We start from the raw sequence: 24,476 nt of genomic DNA, 5'->3' as shown, positions 1-24,476 counted from the left end.
CTCTTTACTGGTGTCAATTCATTTCACCGAAGTGGTAAGGCAAATCTGCTTCCTAGGAAGAACATCAGAACAAGCACAACCACTGTGGGATAAGTGGAACAATTGGTGCCTTGAAGGGAGATGCTTTTTTTGCGAAACTGCAAACAGTAATCTCTTTCTTACGGTATGAAGCGAAGCGGCTGCTATGGTAGCGTCACTGTCACGTCCCACAAAACCCCAATACTGGCATAAATCAGATGTCGCTTTCGCACATTTTCTGTGTTCACGAAGGATACATTACTTGCGCATCATGAAGCAGGTGTAATACAAAGTGCTGAAATGTATTCTCCAGTTACCGAAAAATTAGCATTTGTTACGTTCTTCCTTGTTTCTTTTTAGTAGACGCCGAGCAGTTAAAACCGCTAATTTTTATATTGCTTTACGTGTTTATCTGTAACTTACTTGCCACATTTAAAGTTTCATGAAAGATTTGTAAGTGTCTAACTGAAAGCAATCATTTTCCACCCAAAAAAATTGACACTTGTTTTGCCTTTCCGTCTGACGTTGTCGCCGTGCTCAATAGCTTAATTATCCGTAATACTTTTTTTGCTTTTTTTACGCGAAAGAAACGTAAAGCCCTTGTCACTGCCTCTAGATACACACTTTTTGTGCAAGGTATGTCACCGTTTTGTAGCTGTGTTTCCTTCGAAGTACTAACCATTACTGCGTTTTTCTCGTGGTTCATCTCACATTTGAGCAGCGCTGTTTTCCTCGGTTCTGTCGTTCAACCCGAGACGCTAGGTACCCCAACAAATCACAACATTTTTTGCACACTTCCCCAGACATCGTTCCAGAAATCTCCGCGTGCTGTGTTATTCATTCCGATCTTCATTCTCTGCTGCACTTCTTCGAATGTTTACTCGGAGCTATCAGAATGGCGAAACTCCGTCGCGAGTTCCCTTGAAGTCATAGATTCGTAGTGTTCGTTTTATCCGCATTGAAACGAACTCCGTATTCTTACAGCTGGCTAAATGTTAGGTTCTGGGTTACGCCACAGTATTCATCATCTAATGTCGCGTCCCGGCACAGCCTCACTATACCAGAATGAAGTAAGTGCGAACTGCGTAGTGCAATCGGGACGTTTACGACAATGGGTTAGTTATAAATTGCTGTCAACCTTTATATCACAGATGAGAGGGAGAGAATCTCCTCGGTTTGAAGCAAATAAGTTTCCTAAAAATAGGTTACAGAGTTGCCATAGGCAGAAAAGATTGATTAATTTCTATGAATTTTGTTCTCACGTATACTTATGTGAGGTATTGGACCATAAACCCCTTAATAAGATTCAGTTTATTTATTCAGATTTGCTACTTCAAAGCTAATTGCCGGTACATATAAGAAACAAGTACAAAGAAATCACTTGTTCTTGGTTAACACTGAAATCTCTCTAAGTGCCCGCATCTCGTGGTCGTGCGGTAGCGTTCTCGCTTCCCACGCCCGGGTTCGATTCCCGGCGGGGTCAGGGATTTTCTCTGCCTCGTGATGGCTGGGTGTTGTGTGCTGTCCTTAGGTTAGTTAGGTTTAAGTAGTTCTAAGTTCTAGGGGACTGATGACCATAGATGTTAAGTCCCATAGTGCTCAGAGCCATTTGAACCATTTTCTCTCTAAGTAATTGAGACAAAGACTGACAGCCTCTGTTCAACACTATTCCAATGAAACTCTAAAAGTCCTACTTGACCTGCAGTTAATGAGTGTCCATCAGAGTCTATCACCATCTTCTCGTAGTTGAAGTCTTTTATCAGCTGTATCGGCTGCTATGGGCGTACTCGGCCCCGCTGGCGTCTCGCTGCGGAATCTCCAAACTGCCGGCACTGGCTCTGAATCTGCATCTGAATCTCTGCCTCTAGCTATTCCACTGCCTGGCCTTTTATTTCGTTTCTCATGTACTTGGGTGCACACGAGTTAATTTGTTTCACACGACCCTTTCATTTCTAAGTGATCCGATTGCACAAGAACGCCTATGGTTCTACATGACACTCTCGTTTCTAATTGGTCGGCTTGCGCAAGAATGCCTTCGGTTCCACACGACACTTACGTTTCTAGCTGCACACAACTTAATTTGGTTCCACACGAGTCTTTTCCGCACGTGACTGACACTCTCTCTTGCTGTATTATCGCCCTGATGTTTGCGCAAGTTTCATTCATGCTGCTTCCTCTGGCAGGGATTCAAACACTAAGTTATTTGATCAACAAGCCATACTTGGCTGCCTCCGCCGCTTATCTTGTCCCTACGTCCTGGTGGACTATTTCTTAATGTCGGCTGGCTGTTTGCCTATGGAACCTGGACTCTTTATTATGGTCACAAAAGCAAGAATAAAAATTAAAATTTTCTATGGTCACAACACTACACACGCCGGGGTTATTAATTTACTATGTAAAGCTGAAATGCTGTATCTGTACGATGTGTGTGTGCTGTGTAGTAGTCAAGTTTAAACTCATAGAGAAGAAGTACATATTTTCTTAAAAATATCCGCTTTCAGCTTACAGCAGATTATATCACGTAACTGGTTCCTTGCTCACAACTAGGAATATATACCCATTATTTTGTAGTACACTAAAATTATATACCCATTATTTTGTAGTACACTAAAATTATCTAACAGTATTTAGGAATTTTCGTAACAAATATGGTGTTCTACGTGTAGCAGAAACCATCCAAGTCTCGGCATGCCATGAAAATTGATTTTTCGTCTGCTTTTTGGTTGTCTTTCAGCTGATGTAATGCTGACGTTGCATTAAGGTTTCTCATAGTTAATTATTCATACAGAATGTTCCGTATCCTTTCTTGTGATGTATCTAATACTTCAGCCTTCAGCTGTTGTTAGAATTCTCAAATAGCAGTCGAATGAGGGTAATATACTGGTCGCGGACTTCTAGATATGTCAGGGTTATCACTTTTTTCTGCGACTGATCGCCAGTCGTGTACTCAAATTACATAATATGTCATTCCGTTTATTGCGTTGCATTTGTCATGCTGAGGGCCAACGGCAAATCATTGCTTGAACTGTCGATCCTCTGCAACCTGACGAAGTAATGATTGCATGTGGAAGTTAAAGTTTTTACGCCGGTTGCTCTCGAGTAGCGTGATTATGATTAACGAGAATTTTCATACTCCTCCATTGGACAGGTTCCGTCGGCAGTGTATTAGATTTTAGAACTTTGCCGACTAAAATTGTTCATCAAATTCATAAACTGGCCAAACTGTTGAGCTTCAAGTGTCTCTCTTACCACAGATCCAGATGTTAAATTGTTGTTAAGCGCTCGTAACCTCCAAGTTTGGCGTCCTAAACACAAGCCAATGAACCAACCTACCATCGATATTAGATTTCACAACTTTCTTAAAAGGGTCGTTTTCCATTTATATTTGCGCAGAACTATCATTAAGGTTAAAATGCAGTGTAATTTAATATCGATTTTACTATTGCTTCTCGATTCTTCTACGATGCAGCTATTACCTGAGGTGAAGTGCTTTACTTACAGTCTATTATGTCTCTCCTGAGACTCGTCAGGCACATTTTATCTGGTGTTTCTGCAGCAATTTGCAATTTCGTTTTTGCAGTGTGTAGCTAGAGTCGGTCCAAACAAATACTGCCCTTCAGGTCTTCTTGACAACTTACGAAACTATATTCTCCGTGCGTGTGGTCGGCTGGATTATCTGATTTTCGAAAATTGTAATGTAGGCTATTTCACAGCTTTTCAGGCTTACTTGGTTACTAATTAGACGTCAAAGAACAACAGTTTTGAAGCATTCGTGTATGCTCATGGATAAGTAGAAAGACTGGTAATATTCGCGATAGACAATTGCAAGCTCTTGATAGCCCATGTTTCCCTTCGTATACACGGGCGGGCGAAAAAATTTTCGCCAAATGGGGAAAGATTCAAAACTTGCCAGATTTTATATAACTGATTCGGTGACTATGGAAACGTGTAGGCCCCAAGAACTACATCTGATACGAAGTACACCAAAACTTATTGTACCACAAAAGACAGGTACTTATCTACTTAGTATTTTAAGGAAGATTACTCTGGCAGCCAAACGACAATCCCTTTTCAGTATTACATGCAAAGTACATTTTTATGTTATCAACATGAACATGGGGGCCACATTTTTGACTGATTTATTCGCACTTCCTAATGTTAAGTTGAAACTGAAAATTAAAAATCTGGAATAGGGGAAAAAAGTGGAATGACTGTAGAAAATGCTGCTGGATATCAACAAAAAATACCATATTAATACCCCTCGAAATTAAGAAACAGGGAATAATCATTTAAAAAGGCTTATCTACAACAAGTTGTATGTAAAACTTCACAACTGTTCACATTAATAAATTTTTATTGTATTACTTACATGATTTCTTTTTTTAGCGTCAACTGGCATAATTGAAGTGGAACGAAATGTGTTTCAAAGCTACATTTTTTTGGAGTTGGTTAGGTAAAGTGTAGCGCAGGGCCAGTATACGACTAGATGAATGTGGGAAATCTCCCGAAACAATCCTTAAATTGGCCAATAGAAACAACTTTTAGCAGCATCAGACTGCAACAAAATAATTCTTGTATCTCCAGATTGTCATATTATGAGTATGACGACTGGAATGCAGAATTCGTATCTCTGTGACTGCATTTGCTCCCATAGTCATTAAGAAAGTACCATTTCTGGAGAGCACATCTTTTCATCCACGAAATTTCATACCTTTTTCCGTTTAAATTCTTCATTTGTGTGGCCGTAGTGTCCGTAGTTGCTTTATAATTCTTGAGGGTATTTTCGTTCTGTCGTTGCAACTACAAAAATTCGTGATTTTTTTTTTTTTCACCAGACGCGTTTCGCTTTATTGGGGTAAAGCATCATCAGTGGCCTGTAATTAAGTTATTAACACTTTGATTTGCTTTTAGATCGAAAAACATTTCATTAAGAATAGGTTGATTTGTACTTATGGTGATTTTTCGTCTGATTTCTCGCTTACATCGGGAAATGCCGTCTGCTAGCACATCGTTGTTTTTCTGTGTTAGACGCTGATAATTTCTGACTAATTTTTAGATGTTCCGCAGCACTATGCATTTCTTTTCCCTTTCTACGGATTTGAGATTAAGCATAGAGATACACATCTGTAACATAGCACGGCAGTGTTCTTCCGAGTGTAAAACTGAATGCAGCATCAGTAAGACATCACAGGTTATCTTTTTCGCGGAAAAATGACAAACTGTCGTGATTACGTTGTGTGCCGATTGGAGGGGGTGCCCTGATGGTAACCGGAGGCCGTATAGGCCTTTGCAGCCACGTTGATGCGTTGGGAAACGGCAGTTGAATCGGTGCATAAGGTTTCTATAGACTGTGTGCCTTGGTTTGCGATTGTCCCAGTTTCGTCGAAGACTAGGGGGCAAACAAATTGTTGTATACGATTCAGACTCTCCTGTTCTTCGGTCCTATAAGACAGTGATTGCAATGCATCAAATGTAACCAAAGAAGCAAGCGATTATTATTTTTTTTTTTTCACGGAAAGTACTTTGCGAACAGCTCTCTTAGATTGGTTTCAATTCGTCTTGGAACACCTGCATAATTTGGGATTTTGCATTTCCTCCGTCCCGTTTTTGGAGCATTACCTTACGCCAATTGATAAGAGCTTGCTAATGAGCTTGCAGAGTCAGTAGGGAACATAACTTCTTCATAGCTAACAAAGTGTTCATGCAAAATCGAACGTACTGCGACATGAATTAATTTCCCTTGGGCACGATACGGATGTGTTTTGGAACAACATGGGTGGTTTGATTCACAAAATTCGTCGTTAGGAGTTGTAGTAGAGTCGGGCCATTATGAAAAAAGAAGTCCTCTCACAAAAACATTTGTGCAGAATTTCCATTTTTGCGTAACACTCCTTCCTTAAATGCTTACTGTAAACAAACTACACGACTTGTTTCTGAACTGTCATTGTTTTAACATTAATAGAAGACAAATTTTAAAACAGTACTAAATAAATCACATCTGAATAGCATGGTCGTTTGTTAAAGCTTAAAAGGTGACCCTCATAATGATTATAAAGCGTATCGAATAGACTTTGTTTCCTACCGTATTGTTAGATTTCTGTCTTTCGTTGTGTAGTCACAGGCTTCAGGTTTCCTTAAAACTGCAACTTTCCGTTTTTGTACTTTCCGAACTAGTTGCCAGTCTTTCCGTCCGCCTGATTTTTGTGGGAGAAGGACTGGACTAGGTATGACGCAAGTTTACATCGGGGGCAACGTGAGCTGTAAGTCTCATATGATTTTATTTTACGGCTAGGGCTCTACACAACTCTAGCACCGCAAAGGCCCACTGAATCGAATGTCTTCAACAGTTAACTCTCAATATCGCACAGTCTCAGGTGCAGCGAAATATTCTGTTTTCAATATATTTTTATTTTATATTAGTTTTTGTCCGTAACACTTATAGTCTTCCCTTTTTGGTCAATTACAGCTTATCTCCGTCTGCTGCAGAGATGCAATGTAGTGGCTTCAAATGGCTCTGAGCACTATGGGACTTAACTTCTAAGGTCATCAGTCCCCTAGAACTTAGAACTACTTAAACCTAACTAAACTAAGGACATCACACACGTCCATGCCCGAGGCAGGACTCGAACCTGCGACCGTAGCGGTCGCGCGGTTCCAGACTGTAGCGCCTAGAACCGCTCGGCCACAGCGGCCGGCTGCAATGTAGTAGTCAAGCAATAACTTCTATTTTTTCTAAAGCTCGAACACCAATCAACCCAAAACACAAGTCAATACGAATAATACTAATAAAAATCAAAGAGTAAAGCAGATCGTCCGTGCGCTCGTCGCCGCAGGATAATGCTGCGTTTCTTGTGCATTCAGAGGTGTTCTTCCGGCGACTCCCACACCTTCAATTGACGTACCTTTTCAGCTCACGCACGAGTGCCAGTATTCGAAGAACCCACCATTGGGTAATACAAAGACGAACTGTAGCATTTGTAAGTTATTTTTTGCTCCTGTTTGCAATTTTCGTGTACTGCCATCACGAGGCCAAAAATAGCTGTAGCGCGTTTCAGCCACGCACCGGCGATGTTTGCGATCGCCGCTCCCTTCCTCGCTGCCACAACGTGAGCGAACCCGTGAGCGCGAGCGAGAGGCGTAACCTGCAACGTGACGTTGCCTGCCCCCACCACCGCCACATAAAACATGACTACCAGGGGGCCAGTGCTACAGTTGCAACCAGACTCTGATGAGAGCTTGTGGTGTCAGTCGCGGAAATCTTGGATAATGGTTACGCACAATGCCACGATGCTGGAGCAGCATTTACTTGTAGCTGGAGAATCTCCTCTGAATGCGACTCAGCGAAATAGACGGCGTTTTCTCAATAAAGAGGTAAAAGCTCATGTGGAGTGCACCTAAGGTGTTGTTTCGATTTGCACTGTACTGCCTTCTGCTCACGTGCACGTGCACGTGACGGAAGCCTTCGGCGGAATGCCTGGTGATGAGTGCGTGTTCCCATTACTTCGTAGCAACAGCGCAAGAGTTTCGCTCTATCGTCGTCGAATATGGTGATTTACCTGTCTGAATTTTCGTAAAAACTTGTAACGGAAGCGAAAGAATAGAGTAAAGCGAAACATTACACCGTCACAGAACAAAAATATTCAGAGCATGTGCGAGTAAGATAGTTATCAGGGTGACAGTGTGATGAAATGTTAATATGAGTGACGATATTATTGTACGGGGAAAGGTCTGAGGACCAAAAAGTGCCGGTTTTACAACAGTGTTATGTGTATACGGAATATTTATGTTTTGATAAGCCGTGTTCATTATTCTGTATTATTGGACAGTAGTGATCATTAGAGCGCACATGAGATGAAGGAGATGGGTGCAACACGTTGTGAGGAATGGATTTGAGCTACGAATTCCTTGTAAAAAGACTTTTCATTGTAATATAATTATATTGCAGGAGTATAGCTTTTTATTCTACGGTTGTAAGGATCCAGTGGAATACTGTACAGTACTTCAGGAACGCATGGGAACAATTCCCTTACTGAAGCAAGAAGTCTAGTTTGTGTATGGGTGGTGATACTATATTATGTACCAATTTCGTCACAGTTTTTCGCTGCATTACTACTGTGGCAGCAATAAATTCTATATTAATTTTCAGTTGTGTTTCCTTACATTCACTTGCATAGTCTTTGGCACATAAAATTTTAATTAAATATATAAATACAAAAAAGCCGTAATTTACACAACCCGTACCCAAAAAAAAAAAAAAAAAAGTGTTATGTTCTGTTGCAGGATCCAATGTCACATCGCATAATAGAGAAGCGGCGGCGGGATCGTATGAACAATTGCCTGGCTGACTTATCACGATTAATACCAGCGGATTACCTGAAGAAGGGCCGTGGTCGCATTGAAAAGACAGAGATAATTGAGATGGCTATCAAACATATGAAGCATCTTCAGTCTCTGGCGTGCCCTCAGCTAGGTAAGAAAAAAATCTTGTTACCATGGTACTTGAGCATTCAAGAGTGATGTGGCTGGCCAATGACATAATTCTCCCTAATAAACCTCTGGAGTGATTGGGAACACTGAAGAAATAATTATTTTGCCTAAGCCATCACCCATGCCCCTCTCCCCATACTTCTTATGGAGAATTAACATGATTACTGTTACTTTTTAGTTGTTATCGTTTAGAACTTTTGTGAGACAATGGCAGATTAAGATTCATTAACCCATGAGGACCATTCAGAGCGCTCACTTGCCATAGAAAGCCTTTAAGTTGGAACTTAAGTCCTTATTTGGTACACAATTTTAAATATGTAACAATCTGCTGCTCATTGGGAGTCTATTTATTTTATAAATTTACAAAATTATTTTGTTATCTACAAATAACTGGCTTCATTTATGGAATGGAGGAATGTTTCCAAATGGCTTATGGTGATTCTTTGCTGCTTATGTTGAAATTTTCTTTCCTCTATCTTGTGATTCATGTGCTTAATAAAACCATCCTCTGTGTTACTTATCATTTTAGCTTCTAATATCGTGCTTTAGTGGTGGTGGTGGTGGTTGTGTTGATGATGATACAGGTTTCAGGTCACTCGAAGACATGATTATCTTCTTCTAGAATATATATCAAGTGTAACATATTGTAATAAAATAATAGTAATTTTCCATTCCATTTATCGTAAGAAATTTGTTGTTAATTAGTTAAATAGTCACCCTATTCCAGAAATTCTTTTGGTTCATAATACACATTTTTCTCCTATACCACAAATTTCAATAAATTAACAGTAGACAGCAGTAGGGAGATATGAATATAAATATAAGTATCAATGAAGAAATTAGGAATGTCAGTTTCTTGTTTTATGTTTAACGAGAGTTTGTTGAATGCCTTTGTACAGGAGCACATAACACTACTCTGAATTCTAGACAGAGATACAAAGACTTCATGAAAATTATATCATTTATTGTTTTATGATAATAGAAATCATAGTTTAGCTGGAATTGATAATAATTTTCAGCAACAAAAACAAGAAGTTAATGGACTGGGGAATCAGTGTAAGATTCTAAGACCCTTACAATTATATAGGCTCTATACATTGCACTTACGTCCTGCATGTCAAGACAGAGGTTTAATTTTCTCGTACAAGCCATACTGATCAATGGACTGAACTAGAAACAACAGCAGCAGTAAGGATTATAAATAGAAAATCAATCCTTTGTCTTATAATACTTAAAGGAGGGCTTTTCGGGAAGTAAGTGCAATGTGTATAGCCTAAATAAGTGTAAAACTGTGTAATCACATTTTTTTGTTTTATATTTTAGGACACAAATGTAAAACTTGCAAAGAAGTCAATGCTACCATCTAACGATGGGTTATGCCCAAAACTTGTAATAGTACAATAAAATCATTTCAAAGAAACTTGTGACTAGTTGTAGTATTTCCTAGCGCATAATAATCTGCAGTTTCTACTTTTTAGTGTCATGTTGTATTTAGTAATCTCTTTAGGGATTGTATTTTTGAAACTGTCTGCTGAAGCAAATATAATGTATCTGTAATTCATTATTTATTTGGTGCCACTATTAGCATATAATCATCAAATCTGGAAAATAATGATTTCAGTGTGTCATCATTTTTGCCATTTATTTTTTGTGAGCATAATTTCTCTCTTGATGAATGGCATTTTATGTATATGCATATTATGGAGATTGCTTAAGGGGAGTCCTGTGAAACCAGCACAAGAATTTAATACTCTTCTAGAAACACCATACTGTAAAGCATGCTGCCCAATCTATTGCACGATGAAAATGTCCTAAAAATCAATTAAAAGTTAAACTAAAATTTCTGAGAAAAAAATCCCAGAAACTCTGAGGCCATGATAGTATATTACACAACCATTGAAAATGAGCATACAGCCCAATACTAGTCTGGCCAAAATAAAAATAATCCACAAACAAGCAGCATTGTCTAAGCATATACGTAAAATGTCTTTCTTTAATTTCATACAAGGTGCGAGACACAATGAATCTCACAATTTTAGCCTTGTTTGTGTTAAGTGAAAAAAAGCTTTTAAGTGCTGTATGAATAAGGTTAAGAAAGAGTTAAGTTTTCCATCTACACTCTCTGCTTCCCAAATATTTTCTCATAATTCTTTACATAATTTTTCTCTATATTCTACGATAAAGTCACTGTTCATGATTCTGAGCATATGATTAACTTCTTATGGTCAGTGTTCATAGTCATGTAGAATTTTGTAAAAGACAAATATGATGTTATTTAAAAAGTAAGCAGCATACATTATTGTTAATATTTGACCATCATGGTTAGATATGACTGATTATTGCTTTTGCATCTAAATCGGTAAAGACAATTGGATCTAAACACAAACTGTCAGTGACTGTTGCACTATGTCCTATTCTCAGAGGAATCTTCACTGTGGATAGTAATCTAGATGTGTAAATCAGCATTTCTCTCTCATTGATAAGTATTACCTTATGTACAGTATTTAACATAAATTTCACATAGATATTACCCTCAATGGCAGTCTACAACAGTAAAGTACAGAATTATTAACAGTAGTATGTATGAAAGGTATTCTCAAAACACTTGGAAAATGCAGTCATGTCAATAGTCTTGTGATCATACATGTACATATGCATTAAGTTACAACTGCCAAGCTATTTAAAAATAATTATCATTACAGACCTTTCACAACATCGTGAATAATGCCTAGTTGCATATCAAGTTGTCTGCAATATATTAATCAACATAAAATAAAGTGCAGGAATACCTGAAGAAAGTTACAGATCAAGTGATCAGACTTGCAGTATTTATTTTTGGATGTGGTAGTGCCATGGGAATAGGTGAAATAACAATGGTCCAAGAGACACAGCTGTGTTTCAGTGATGGTTTATAGTCTGAATGTGACCACTGAGGCACCAAGTCCTACAATAAGGACTATAACAAACACAATGTTAACAAGAGTGTAACTGTTACAATCACAATAAATCTCTTGTCATTTCTTATTAACTTTGCTTGCATTGCAAGACGCTCACTTTGGATTGTCTCGTAGGAAAATAAATGGAAAGGGAAACGTCATAAAAGTAAAAAAGTTTAGTTTTTCTGATTCTGTTGTCTTATGTCAGATTTACCATTGCAGAGAACTGTGACCTAGTGCCGGAACATACTCAGCCAGGTCCAATTGTACTGGAACATTATCGGCTTGGTTATCAGGAATGTCTGTCTGAAACTATGCATTTCATGGTTGAAGTAGAAGGATACTTTGCTGGGGATCCTTTGTGTGTCCAGCTTATTAACCACTTACAGAAGCACTGTGACAAAATACTCAAAGGTAAGGCCAACTCAGTCCTTTTAGTATTATAAGCCCACTAGTTACATTGTTAATAACTACAAACCATGTTCTGAATCATTTTGAAGCAACATATCAAAAACTCATTTGAAACGTTTCATTGTATATACTGAGCTGCCATTGACAATGTGTACAATTTAGTATTCAATTGACCAGATCACCTATTTACTTTTATTTTCCACGCTCTCCAGGTGACAGGATCAACTTCCCACGAACAAATGTGGCAGAGACAACAAGCACTTCTTCTGGCAGTTCTGGTGGTTACGGGCACCATTCGCGACCCATCGGTGCAAGCTCCGGCCTCGGATCGAGCTCTTCACCAGGTTCAGGATCTGGTTGCAGCTCTGATTCAGGCAACAAGGATACTCCATCAGAAATGCTTACACAGAGGCAGACAGTTGCTCCAGTTCCCGGGATCACTGTGGAAGACAGAGAAGCAGTCCGATGCAGTCAGTTACGGGACATGCTGCAGCAACATCCATCTGCCACTGTCTCCTCTTCAGCAAGTATGCCATCAGTTGATCAGAGTTCAGCTCCTCCACTTTATAAGTTCAAGAACAATATCAAGCAACGCTTCACAGCAGAACACGATGCTTCATCAGTGATACCTCTGTCAGAAGTGTGTAATGGCAGCAGTGCCAAGAGAGCACGGTACATGTCAGAGATGAGTGAAGAAACAGGTGGAAGTGCAATTAACATCCTAGGACTGCCTATTTTGACAGCAGATGCGAAACGTCGTGATAGTGAAACGTGTTCAGTTCCGTCTTCTCCTCCGTCACCTAAGTACAACCCTCCAATGTCTCCAGTGACAGACTTGGCATCTCGTGTTACACCTCCTTTGCCACCTCAGCCTTCACAACCTCGGCATAAGTCTCACATTCCACACAGTCGAGGAATTCCTATATTTGCTCTACATTCGAAAGGTTCTTTCTATATACCTCTGACTTTGGAAGCAGAGGTTTTGGCACCATATTTAGCTGCAATAGGTGTTGACACTGATATGGAGAACAATCATGACATACCTTTGAAGTCTGTTGTGCTTCATCCTGTAACTATATCAGTCAATTTCCAGCAGGCACAGAACAATATAAAAATGCATCACATGAACTCTTGTTCCTCTTCCATACCTTGGAAGATTGATTCTAACGGATTTTCCAGTACTGTGTCCAAGTGGCCTGTTTGTGTTCAAGACAGAGGTTAGACTATTGAAAACGGTGCAGTGAAAAGTTTCAGAATGGATGCTCTCATAATTTATTAAGCCAGAACAATGTGGCGACTGAATTCTGTGTTGTGTGTGAAATGTTTTTTACAATATTTGTCAGAGCATGTTGGTATATGCCTCACTGCAGTTGGAGGGACTAATTTGGTAGGAAATATAAAGTATAAACTTGTATTAATTCTTACGGTCTCGAGCACCTCAAGATTTCTACAGACTGATATTTCTAGTTGAACTAAAGTGAGTATACCAGTGATATGCCTTAATACAAAGTATTTCTGTATACTTTATGAAATGAATTTGCACTATGTGTCAGGTATTAGTAAGGAGTGAGTAATAGAATAAAATTTTTGTGTACTGATGAATGGTTTGGAGTTGTCACATGACAAGTTTTTGTCAGGATCCAGTCACTACCTGATTTACATGAAGGTTGAAGTCGATAATTCAATTAACTCTCCACACAGTAATTTAAATGGTTTGTTTCACACCTACATATGTTTTTTACAAAGGAAGTTGTTATATTACATCAGGCAAACTGTTGTAGTGTAATATTTATACTATTCAGTTTGCACATTTTACAGTTTTTCAGATAAAATCTTTCATTTATTAGTGGTAGAAACGTTACATAAACTATTTTCAATTCTGCAAGAATTGAAAATAGAATGTAGCTGACACAATGACAGTTTGAAAACTCCATAATATAAGTTTATGTTGAACTATATTTGACCAGCTTAGTGCCTGCTGCTTCACTCTTGTAAACTGTATTGACTGCATAGATTTTTTTATAATATGTATAACCAAATTTTTATGTTGACACACATGTTGTTCATGTGTAAATGTGTACACTATAAAAGAGTAAGTGACCCATTAATGGCTGCCAGTCTTTGGATAATTAACATATTCCAGTGGGTTCAATTCAGTTTCATAGAACAAGTTTAAAAAAAAGGAAGAGACAAATTGGATGAGTGGTTCTATGGTCTTCAGCCGATACTGAAATCTCTCATCTCAAACGGATAATCCAGTACATGGAATCCCAGTTAAACGTGGTATCTATTTTATCATCAGTAAAGATTAGTTTGTTTAGTAATTACAATGAAAGTAATTTTTTAGACATATACTTACTCCACTGAAAAATGTCCATTTCGTTTCCTATGCAATTCTGATAAAGCCGGTTTGTTTGGTGGGTGCTAAATAGCTTTATTTTATTTAGTTCACAAATTGCAACACCTTCTAAGTTTTTCACGCTAATTAAGGCTATAGAAACATGGTCTTTTTCAAATGTATTTATGATGAAAAAGCGATTCTGGTACCTGGAGTCCAAGGTCTTTTGAATCTCACATGACTATTGCTGGCAGTCTCATGTTTGTGGAATCACATTCTTTTTGGGTTTAGTTCAGAAATAAGTGGTAGTTGTAGAAAATGAAAGGCATTTCCATGAAAATTTGCTATGAACAAATTGCTATTCTATGTGTATTGGTACCTGAATTCATACTTGGGACAATAAATCCTAGTTTTGCGTGCTTTGGATTGGTCCACACCATTGCAAAATGTTTACTGGTCATTAGTTGTGGGAGATTTACCTCATTTCTCTTGTGTGCCCAGCATCTGTTCATTTCTGCCTAGCTGGGAAGTAGGAAACCTGAAGTACGAGACAGAGCTTGATGTCTTGGTTGTTTCCTCTCAGTATTTCAAAAATTATGCTAAATAACAGTAAATGTGAAGCAGCAATAGCTTGGGTTTTGTGAGCAGATTTGAAACTAACACAATAAATTAAGAGAGGAAATTCAGCCTCCACATTGCAATTTAAACTGCTTATTGTGTTAATGTGAAAAGAAATTTTATATGATATTGTTACTGATATTTAGAATTATTAAATAACATAGTCAGTGATCGACATTCCTTTCACAACGTGGATTGTATGTCAGCAGTGTATATGTTTTACATAGGGTGAGACTGATGTAACTTCTTGTGGGTAATCTTCAGACTTTTATAACAATTTATGACAGCCTTCCATAACACTTTATGATTTTGTCCATCTTCTGATTTCTTCTCATGTAGCTTACTGAAAAAAATTAACATTGCACCTAATGACAGATGACTGACATACAACATCTTACAAATGTGTTAATGGATTTTATATATTGGCAGCTAACAGTGTCAGTCAGTTCAATTTCTGATAATTTCTCAACAGAATTAGCACTTCATTTAACTTCTTTCTGAATATATAATGTGCATGAATAGCATACCCAGACATTCGAAGGTAACATGCATTACTCAGGGCTAACCAGACTTTCAAACAGTGTCCATTAAATTTCTGTCAACATACATTACTGTACAAAATTATAACAACATTGCACACTGCAAGGTCTGATGTGTGTTATTTATTATGCTTGCATGACTTTTTTTTAAAAATTGTGGTGTGGACATGATACACACTGCTGTGTAATGGTAAATATAAAACTGATCATTTGAGGCTGTGATGAAATAGTGACTGTGTAACTAATTGAGATGTGATTGAATGGAAGAGAAAAATATTTTTTGTTGAAAAGACTAAAGCTTCTATTGTTACTATATTTTTTAAGTTACAAAATGAATTTATTTACAATATGTTGAAAGTGACTGAGGATTGTAATTAAAAGGATTTATATGTAAGTTTTATATGTAAATAAAAGAATGTTAACTATCTGGAGTTATTTCTTGGACAAATTGTGTATTTCATTTATAGTTTTTAATAAGGAAACATATGTTGTATATATGTAAATATAAACTTCATTTAGTTTATCATCTTGTTACAAACAGATCCATTAAAATTCACACTTAATATTCCACCACAAAAACAGCTGGTGCTGGAAGAATACTGTGTAGGTAGTTGCGCGAAATTACAACAGGATTGCTTCTATATCCATAGGTACACTAACTGAAGCAAATATTAAATTAACATTTTTTGTAATTCCAACATTGTGTTGGTATGAAGATCAGCAACTCAGTGTGCTTGTAATTTATTAATTGAAGTTTGCATCAGGATTGCAAATCATACTTTTATAAGTGACTAGTTCCAAACATTTTTGTTCATTGTCAAACTATTACTTGCATTTGTGAAGTTTGACTATACGTAATAGATTTGTGTTTACATCAGATCAATATAACAAATGTTATTTGAATGTTTTATAATTCTCTTGGTACAATCAAAACTTGATATGCATCTTCAGCTGTTTGTACATTAAAATTTGACAGGCTCCTTCAGTTTATTGTGTGTTCATGTGATGTCTCTCTCTCTCTGGAGAGAGAGTACATAAACACATAAACAGCTGGAGGCACATGTCAAATTTTAATGTACAAACAATTAAAGATGCCTATCAAATTTGCATTTTACCAAGACAATGAGTATATGGTCAAATAACATTTGTTTTATTCACATGGTGTAAAAACAAATCTGTTATGTACAGTCAAACATTGCAAATGCATGGTTTGACAATGAGTGAAAATGTTGGAAACTAGTAACTAATAAAAATGTTACATGCAGCTCTGGCAGAAACCTTATTTAATTTATTACAAGTCAACATTTTCTGACGTGAGAACCCACCCCACGTCTGTTGATTTTCCCACATTTCACATAGGGACTGAAGAAAATAACACCTACTGAGAAATTTTATTTAAATTTCAGTATGGATTATCTCCCTTATTTTTCAAGGGACAGGCAGGTATTCTTAATCTGTAATGTAAGTGTAACATTTTATAAAACAGCAAATGGATTAGACACTTTTTATTTATTAGTGTAGCAGAAAAGTAAAATATCAGGCTTTAATGGTGAATCTGTTGCATATAGGACTCCCACATCTGCTAAAGGAAAACAATATTTCAAAAATTGATTACTACTAAGTAGCAACTGCTGGTGACCACACCAGGTTAAGAGTCTCTGTTCAGGGATTGAAATTTGAACTACTAAATGTGCACAAGAATACTAATCCTGCAACTGTGCATTGCTGCAACCAGATGTCCAGCAAAAATTAGACACTTGGTAGGTTTTTGGGCCCTTTGTTATGCTGCAATGGGGCTTTTATTGGAAGTTTTGATGTTGCTCAGTGTGACCTTTTAGGGTCAAAGGGTGGATTTCCAAGGTGTGGAATCTTGAGTCCCTGTTGATGAGGTTGTCTGACCGGGCAGTATGTATCATGTCTGTTACACTGAAGTCCCAGGAGGAGGAAACAGAGAAAATAATTTTTGTCATCTTGTAAATCATTTGATGTTCTGCACTTTGACAATGTTTGGCTGTGTATGTTGTTTACATCCATCGCATTGGTCTTGTTTGTGTGACACATGTAGCTAATGTATCCTAGTCCATATTGACACAGAATAATTTCCTAGCTAAGACTATCTTTTTACCAGAGCTAGGAGATTCTTCAATTTAGCAGTTAGATGACAGATATTCCTGATGTATCTGTTAAGTATTTTTCTTATTCATGAAGGACTATTGCCAAAAATGATGTTACGGTAGATTATTTCATTTCTTGGAGATATTTCCTGGCTGCATTCACTGTGGTCAGAATGCGCAATGAATTGTTTCTCTGACAAGCCATACTGGAAAACTGCCGCTAGGTGTAAGAGCTAGAACATTCTGCAAAACAACATATTCTTGTTCTTTAACATAGTCCATAACTGGGATCCATTGAACAGGCATGTAAAAGCCGTAAATTCAAATAAATACCTAGGTATTACAATTATGAACAACTTAAATTGGAAGGAATTTATAGAAAATGTTGTGGGGGAGGCTAACCAAAGACTGCGTTTTATTGGCAGGACACTTAGAAAATGTAACAGATTACTAAGGAGACTGCCTACAATACACTTGTCCGTCCTCTTTTTAGAATACTGCTGCACAGTGTGGGATCCTTACCAGATAGGACTGATGGAGTGTATCGAAAAAGTTCAAAGAAAGGCAGTGTGTTTTGTATTACCACGACATACGGGAGAGTGTCACAGAAATGATACAGGATTTGGGCTGGAAACCATTAAAAGAAAGGTGTTTTTCGTTGCGACGGAATCTTCTCACGAAATTCCAATCACCAACTTTCTCTTCCAAATGCGGAAATATTTTGTTGACACCGACCTACATAGGGAGGACTGATCACCACGATAATATAAGGGAAATCGGAGCTCATACGGAAAGATATAGGTGTTCATTCCTTCCACGCGCTATATGAGATTGGAATAATAGAGAATTGTGAACGTGGTTCGATGAACCCTCTGCCAGGCACTTAAATGTGATTTGCAGAGTATCGATGTAGATGTAGAACAGAAGCAGGAGAAACTCTTCAGCTACAGTAATAAGCCTTACACAATGCTACCTCATTTAATGTAAAATAGTTATAATCTTTGATACAATAACTTGAGTACAACATTCATGAAATAATTCAATGGTCAAAACATGTTAATCATATTTGTTTGGTATCTGTAATGCACCAAACTTGTTTGCTGTTGGTGCATCAAACACTGTCTTATATAACACTTTGGGAGAAACGGCAGCTTTTAATGGCAAACTAAAGAAAACTGTTGTCAGATCATATGAATGCTGTGCATTCAGGAAAATCATCAGACCAGTTATTGGTTACTCTTTGTTTGTTACTATTTACAGTTTTAATTTATTTACTAGAGAGAATAAAAGTCACTGTAGAGTAGGTTAATATCTAATATCTCATTGTGGATCAGATCTTTAGAGAAAGAGCACGGGATGAAACTAAATATGGTTGGGGAAGGAAAGTAACAGTGTCCTTTGCAAAAGAAAGTAACAGTGTCCTTTGCAAAAGAAAGTAACAGTGTCCTTTGCAAAGGAACCATCCTGGTATTTTCCTTAAGCAATTTAGGTAAACCATGGAAACTCTCAATCTTGATGCCTGGACAGGAGTTTGATCGCTGTTCGTCCTGAAAGTGAGTCCAACAACTTAACTATGATGCCATCTCACTCATTGAAAATTGTTTCAAAATTATATCAGTTGCTTTTATTTCAGTGTGACTATGGGACCAACTAGAAACCATGATGTGACTATCATGCTCCATAGCTGAAAGAAGATTATCAGGAATGCCTACATAGAGAATGACCTGCTGAAAGTTTAATCTTTGCTGGAATATAAATCTTAACTTCCTTCTCAGTGACAACTATAACTTATAAATATGTGGTATTAAGTGAATTGAACTTGACACAGTGATTATAGCTGTGGTGAAACACTCCATCAGTATGTGATCTGTGTGTCTCATGCTAATATGGAGACTCCCATTTTACATTAAAACTGTAATTAATCTCCTCACTTTTGGTTCAAAAATACTTATTATGGTTTCTCATTCCACGTGGGCCTGGTGGAATGGTTTATTGTGCTCAGGAAATTTCACCACAATCTCCACTTGCACGTATCAATACTACCTTTTCAACCTGAAATGGCAGAAAATTCCCTGCAACTGGCCAGTATGAAAAATGTTACAGAGCTGTTTGCTGGTCTCTAATTGCAGAGTGACACTCCTCACTCAATCAGTGAACACAGGGTGTTTGTAGCTGTTCTGGAGAATTCTAACCAAAATCATCAGTATTATGGTCACTTACGTTTATAATGAGATCCACCTATTCCTGGATACTGTGCCAATTTTCATACAAAGGCAGTTCGCTGTGATGTATCCATTTTGCTTCGCTGAGTGCCAGACATTATTTGGGTAATATTCTGTCCAGTAAAAATATCAGTACAGCGAAGCAGACACTGGAGTTGGAAATCATTGGCCACTCCTTACTGAGCAATTTCTACAAGACTCTCAGAGCAAACTGCAACATCAGTGGCAGAGAATTATCTTGTAGTGCTGCTAAAGAGTGTTTACTCTCTTGTTTTATTATGTCTATTTGATACCTGGCTCACTCCACTGTGTCACTTGCAGAAGTAGATCACTATGTCACTTGCAGAAGTAGATGTGCTTCTTTCAAGTGTACCCAGATTTTTTTCCCATCATTTAGTAATGGCATGTCATCAGCATACAATATTTTTTATTCCTCCTCACTAACTTGAATATTGTTTACAAAGTGATTTAATGATAGTTGACCAGGTACTAGGTGGTAAAGTGAATTGAAGTCCAATTACAAAACTGGATATCAGCAAAGTACCTCTAATTTCAGACATATATCACATATAAGACAGAGATTTAGGAACCAAGTTTTAAATTGTAAGTCATTTCCAGGGGCAGATGTGGACTGTTGGTTATGAGCTGTAGATTAAAACTGAAGAAACTGAAAAAAGGTGGGAATTTAAGGAGATGGAACCTAGATAAACTGAAAGAACCAGAGGTTGTGGTGAGTTTAAGAGAGAGAATTAGGGAACAGTGGACAAATATGGGGGAAATTAATACAGTAGAAGAAGAATGGGTAGCTTTGAGAGATGAAATAATGAAGGCAGCAGAGGATCTAAGTAGGTAAAAAGATGAGGGCTAGTAGAAGTCCTCGAGTAACAGAAGAGATATTGAATTCAAATGATGAAAGGAGAAAATATAAAAATGCAAGTAAATGAAACAGGCAGAAAGGAGTACAAATGTCTCAAAAATGAGATTGACAGGTAGTGCAAAATGACTAAGCAGGGATGACTAGAGGACAATTGTAAGGATGGGGAGGCATATATCACTAGGGATAAGATAGATACGGCTTACAGGAAAATTAAAGAGACCTTTAGAAGAAAAGAGAACCACTTGTATGAATATCAAGAGCTCAGATGGAAAACCAGTTCTAAGCAAAGAAGGGAAAGCGGAAAGGTGGAAGGAGTATATAGTGAGTTTGTAGAAGGGCGATGATGACTTCTCTTAGAAGATAGATTAAAGAATGGCAAACCTCTGTTTCTAGCATTTGTAGACTCAGAGAAAGCTTTTGACAATGTAGACTGGAATACTCTCTTTCAAATTCTGAAGGTGGCAGGGGTGAAATACAGGGAGAAAAAGGCTATTTACAGTTTGTACAGAAACCAGACGGCAGTTATAAGAGTCGAGGGGCATGAAAGAGAAGCAGTAGTTGGGAAGGGAGTGCGACAGGGTTGTAGCCTATCCCTGGTGTTATTCAATCTGTATATTGAGCAAGCAGTAAAGGAAACAAAAGAAAAATTTGAAGTAGGAATTAAAATCCAAGGAGAAAAAATAAAAACTTTGTGGTTTGCTGATGACATTGTAATGCTGTCAGAGACAGCAAAGGACCAGGAAGAACAGCTGAATGGGATGAACAGTGTCTTGAAAGAAGGAAATAATATGAACATCAACAAAAGCAAAATGAGGATAATGGAATGTAGTTGAATTAAATCAGGTAATTCCATGGGAATTAGATTAGGAAATGAGACACTTAAAATAGTAGATCACTTTTGCTATGGGGAGCAAAATAACTGCTGATGTTCGAAGTAGAGAAGATATAAAATGAAGACTGGCAATGACAAGGAAAGCATTTCTGAAGAAGGGAAATTTGTTAACATCGAGTGTAGATTTATGTGTCAGGAAGCCCTTTCTGAAAGTATTTGTGTGGAGTGTAGCCCTGTATGGAAGGGAAACATGGACAATAAATATTTTAGACAAGAAGAGAATAGAAGCTTTAAAAATGTGGTGTTACAGAAGAATGCTGAAGATTAGATGGGTAGATCACATAACTAATGAGGAAGTACTGAATAAAACTGAGGAGAAGAGAAATTTGTGGTACAACTTGACTAGAAGAAGGGATTGGGTGATAGGACATGTTATGAGGCATCAAGGGATCACCAATTTAGTATTGGAGGACAGTGTGGAGTGTAGTAATTGTAGAGGGAGACGAAGAGATGAATACACTGAGCAGACTCAGAAGGATGTAGGTTGCGGTAGGTACCTGGTGATGAAGAAGCTTCCACAGGATGGAGTAGCATAGAGAGCTGCATCAAACCAATCTCTGGACTGAAGACCACAAGAACATCACACCTTTCAGTGTTTCCACAAGTGTTTTAGGAAATGGATTATGATAGAGTATTAACTCTTTTAACTGAACAGAATGTGTTAACCTCATCTTAGTTTGGCCTTTGTAAAAGATTCTTCACAGAGAGAGCCCACTCTTGTTTCTAACTTACATAATGAGTTTCCAGTCACTTTAAAAGGCCAGTTCAAAAACTGATATGTTTGCTGATGACACAAGTATACTAAAGAGGGGTAAAACTGAACCATAGTAGACACAGTAGTATAGTAGTAACAGTTTAAGTCATAACTTCACAAAGCATCATGTTATGCGATTTCAAACTGCCTTCTAACACCAGAAGGAGACATTAATTACGATACACAGAACTGACTACAGTGTGTAAATTGTCTTGGGCTCCAGACAGATAACGGTTAAAATGGAGGCAACATATGAATAAACTGATCAAGGAGTTCAGTTCAATGTTTGTTCCTTTAAAAACATCTCTTAATTGTGTTGACTTAAAGACAAGACTGTTGGCAGATTTTCAATATTTTCACTCCCTTTTGTCTTGTGAAATAATCTTCTAGGGCTGTAAATAAAGCATTTGTTCAGCTCAAGTGAGCAATAAAAATATTGTATGAAGTAGATAACCATCCACCTTTTAAGGATCTCGGAACTGTTAAATGCACTTCACAACAGATTTGCTCCTTAATGGTTTTAGTTGCTGATATTAAAATGAAGCAGGTGAAGGGGAACACAAATGTTTAAAAAATTTGATTGACAGAAAGTGCAAAATAACTAAGCAGGAATGGCTAGAGGACAAATGTAAGGACTTAAAAGCATATTTTACTAGCGGAAAGATAGGTACCACCTACGGGAAAATTAAAGAGGTATTTGGGAAAAAGAGAAGCAGCTATATTAATATCATGAGCTCAGATACAAAAAAAGTCCTAAGCAAAGAAGGGAAAGCTGGAGGTGGAAGGTGGAAGGAGGGCCTATACAGGGGACATAAACTTGAAGGCAATATTTTAGAAAGGGAAGTCAATTAGATCGAAGATGAGATGGGAGATATGATACTGAAAAGAATTTGACAGAGTTCTGTAATATCTAAGTTGAAAAAGGCCATGGAAGTAGATGATATTCCATCAGCACTACTGATAGCCTTGGGAGACCCAGCCGTGACAAACATCGTCCATCTGGTATGCAATAATTGGGAAATGTGATTTATTCATTTCATAACATACATAAGCCGATCATTTGATTAGAGTACAGGAGATATGTCAAAATATGGTTTATACTTTTTCATTGATATAAAACTATGGTTAATAAGATGATTTAACCATTAATGTAACTTTATGTGAAAAGATACCTTCACATATAGCAGAGATGCAAAGGCACAGGTAGGCACAACAAAAAGATTGTCACATATAAAGCTTTCAGCCTGTAAGGCCTTCGTCAAAAATAGACAACTCTCTCTCTCTCTCACCCACACAATGTGCACACACGACTGCAGTCTCAGCAACTGTAGCCACAATGCGAGCACCAGCACCTTTGCATGATGGAAGGTGGTAAGGGGAAGGAGGGGGGGGGGAGGGATAGTTGAGTAGGGGTGGCAGACAGTGTAGTGCTGCTGGGGAGCATGCAGGGATGAGGTGGAGAGAGGATAGGGAAGCTATGTGTAGTTGGGAGGTTAGACGGAGGAAAGGGGAGAGGTGCAGATTGGGGGGTGGCAGAAAAGAAGAGAAGTAAAAGACTGAGTGCAATGGTGGAATGAGGACTGTACAGTGTTCAAATGGGAACAGGGAGGCTGGATGGGTGATGACAATGACTAACAACAGTTGAGGTCAGGAGGGATATGGGAATGCAGGATACACTTTAGGGAAAGTTCCCACTTGTGCAATTCAGAAAAGTTGATGTTGGTGGAAAGGATCCATGTGACACAAGCTGTGAAGCAGTCATTGAAATGAAGGATGTCATGTTTGCTAGCATGCTCAGCAACAGTATGGTCCAGTTGTTTCTTGGACACAGTGTGTCAGTGGCCATTCATGCGGACAGACAGCTTGTTGGTTGTCCTGCCCACATAGAATGGGGCACAGTGGTTGCACCTTAGCTTGTAGATCACATGACTGGTTTCATAGGTAGACCTGCCTTTGATGGGAGAGGTGGTGTTTGTGACCGGGCTGGTGTAGCTGGCGGTGGGTGGATGTATGGGACAGGTCTTCCATCTAGGTCTCTTACACGGGTACGAGCCATGAGTTAAGGGTTTGGAGCAGGGGTTGTGTAGGGATGGACAAATATATTTTGTAAGTTTGATGGACAGTGGAATACCACTGTGGGAGGCATGGGAAGTATAGTGGACAGGACATTTCCCATTTAAGGGCATGACAAGAGGTAGTTGCAACCCTGCCGGAGAATATAATTCAGTTGCTTCAGTCCTGGGTGGTACTGAGTTACGAATGGTATGCTC

At 38.1% G+C, this 24,476-nt stretch overlaps 1 protein-coding gene across 4 annotated transcripts in view; it reads left to right on the top strand.

Annotated features, from left to right (window-relative positions):
• LOC126182366 (transcription factor cwo) overlaps window positions 1-15,771 on the top strand; it is a 155,772-nt gene extending 140,001 nt beyond the window's left edge. For 2 of the 4 annotated variants that reach the window (XM_049924844.1, XM_049924843.1), the window contains 3 exons: window positions 8,299-8,488; window positions 11,664-11,855; window positions 12,065-15,771. In XM_049924844.1, coding sequence (XP_049780801.1) covers window positions 8,299-8,488; window positions 11,664-11,855; window positions 12,065-13,074 — 1,392 coding nt within the window. In that variant the 3' untranslated portion in view covers window positions 13,075-15,771. Of the gene's footprint in view, window positions 1-7,242; window positions 7,390-7,472; window positions 7,566-8,298; window positions 8,489-11,663; window positions 11,856-12,064 lie in introns of those variants that run through there. The other 2 variants (XM_049924845.1, XM_049924847.1) reach the window with 2 other exon arrangements.
• Window positions 15,772-24,476: the final 8,705 nt, after the last annotated feature.

This window comes from Schistocerca cancellata, chromosome 1 (assembly GCF_023864275.1).
Source record: "Schistocerca cancellata isolate TAMUIC-IGC-003103 chromosome 1, iqSchCanc2.1, whole genome shotgun sequence".
NCBI classification, from domain to species: domain Eukaryota; kingdom Metazoa; phylum Arthropoda; class Insecta; order Orthoptera; family Acrididae; genus Schistocerca; species Schistocerca cancellata.
The sequence above is the reverse complement of the archived record's forward strand: the minus strand, read 5'-3'. Positions and strand labels throughout refer to the sequence as shown.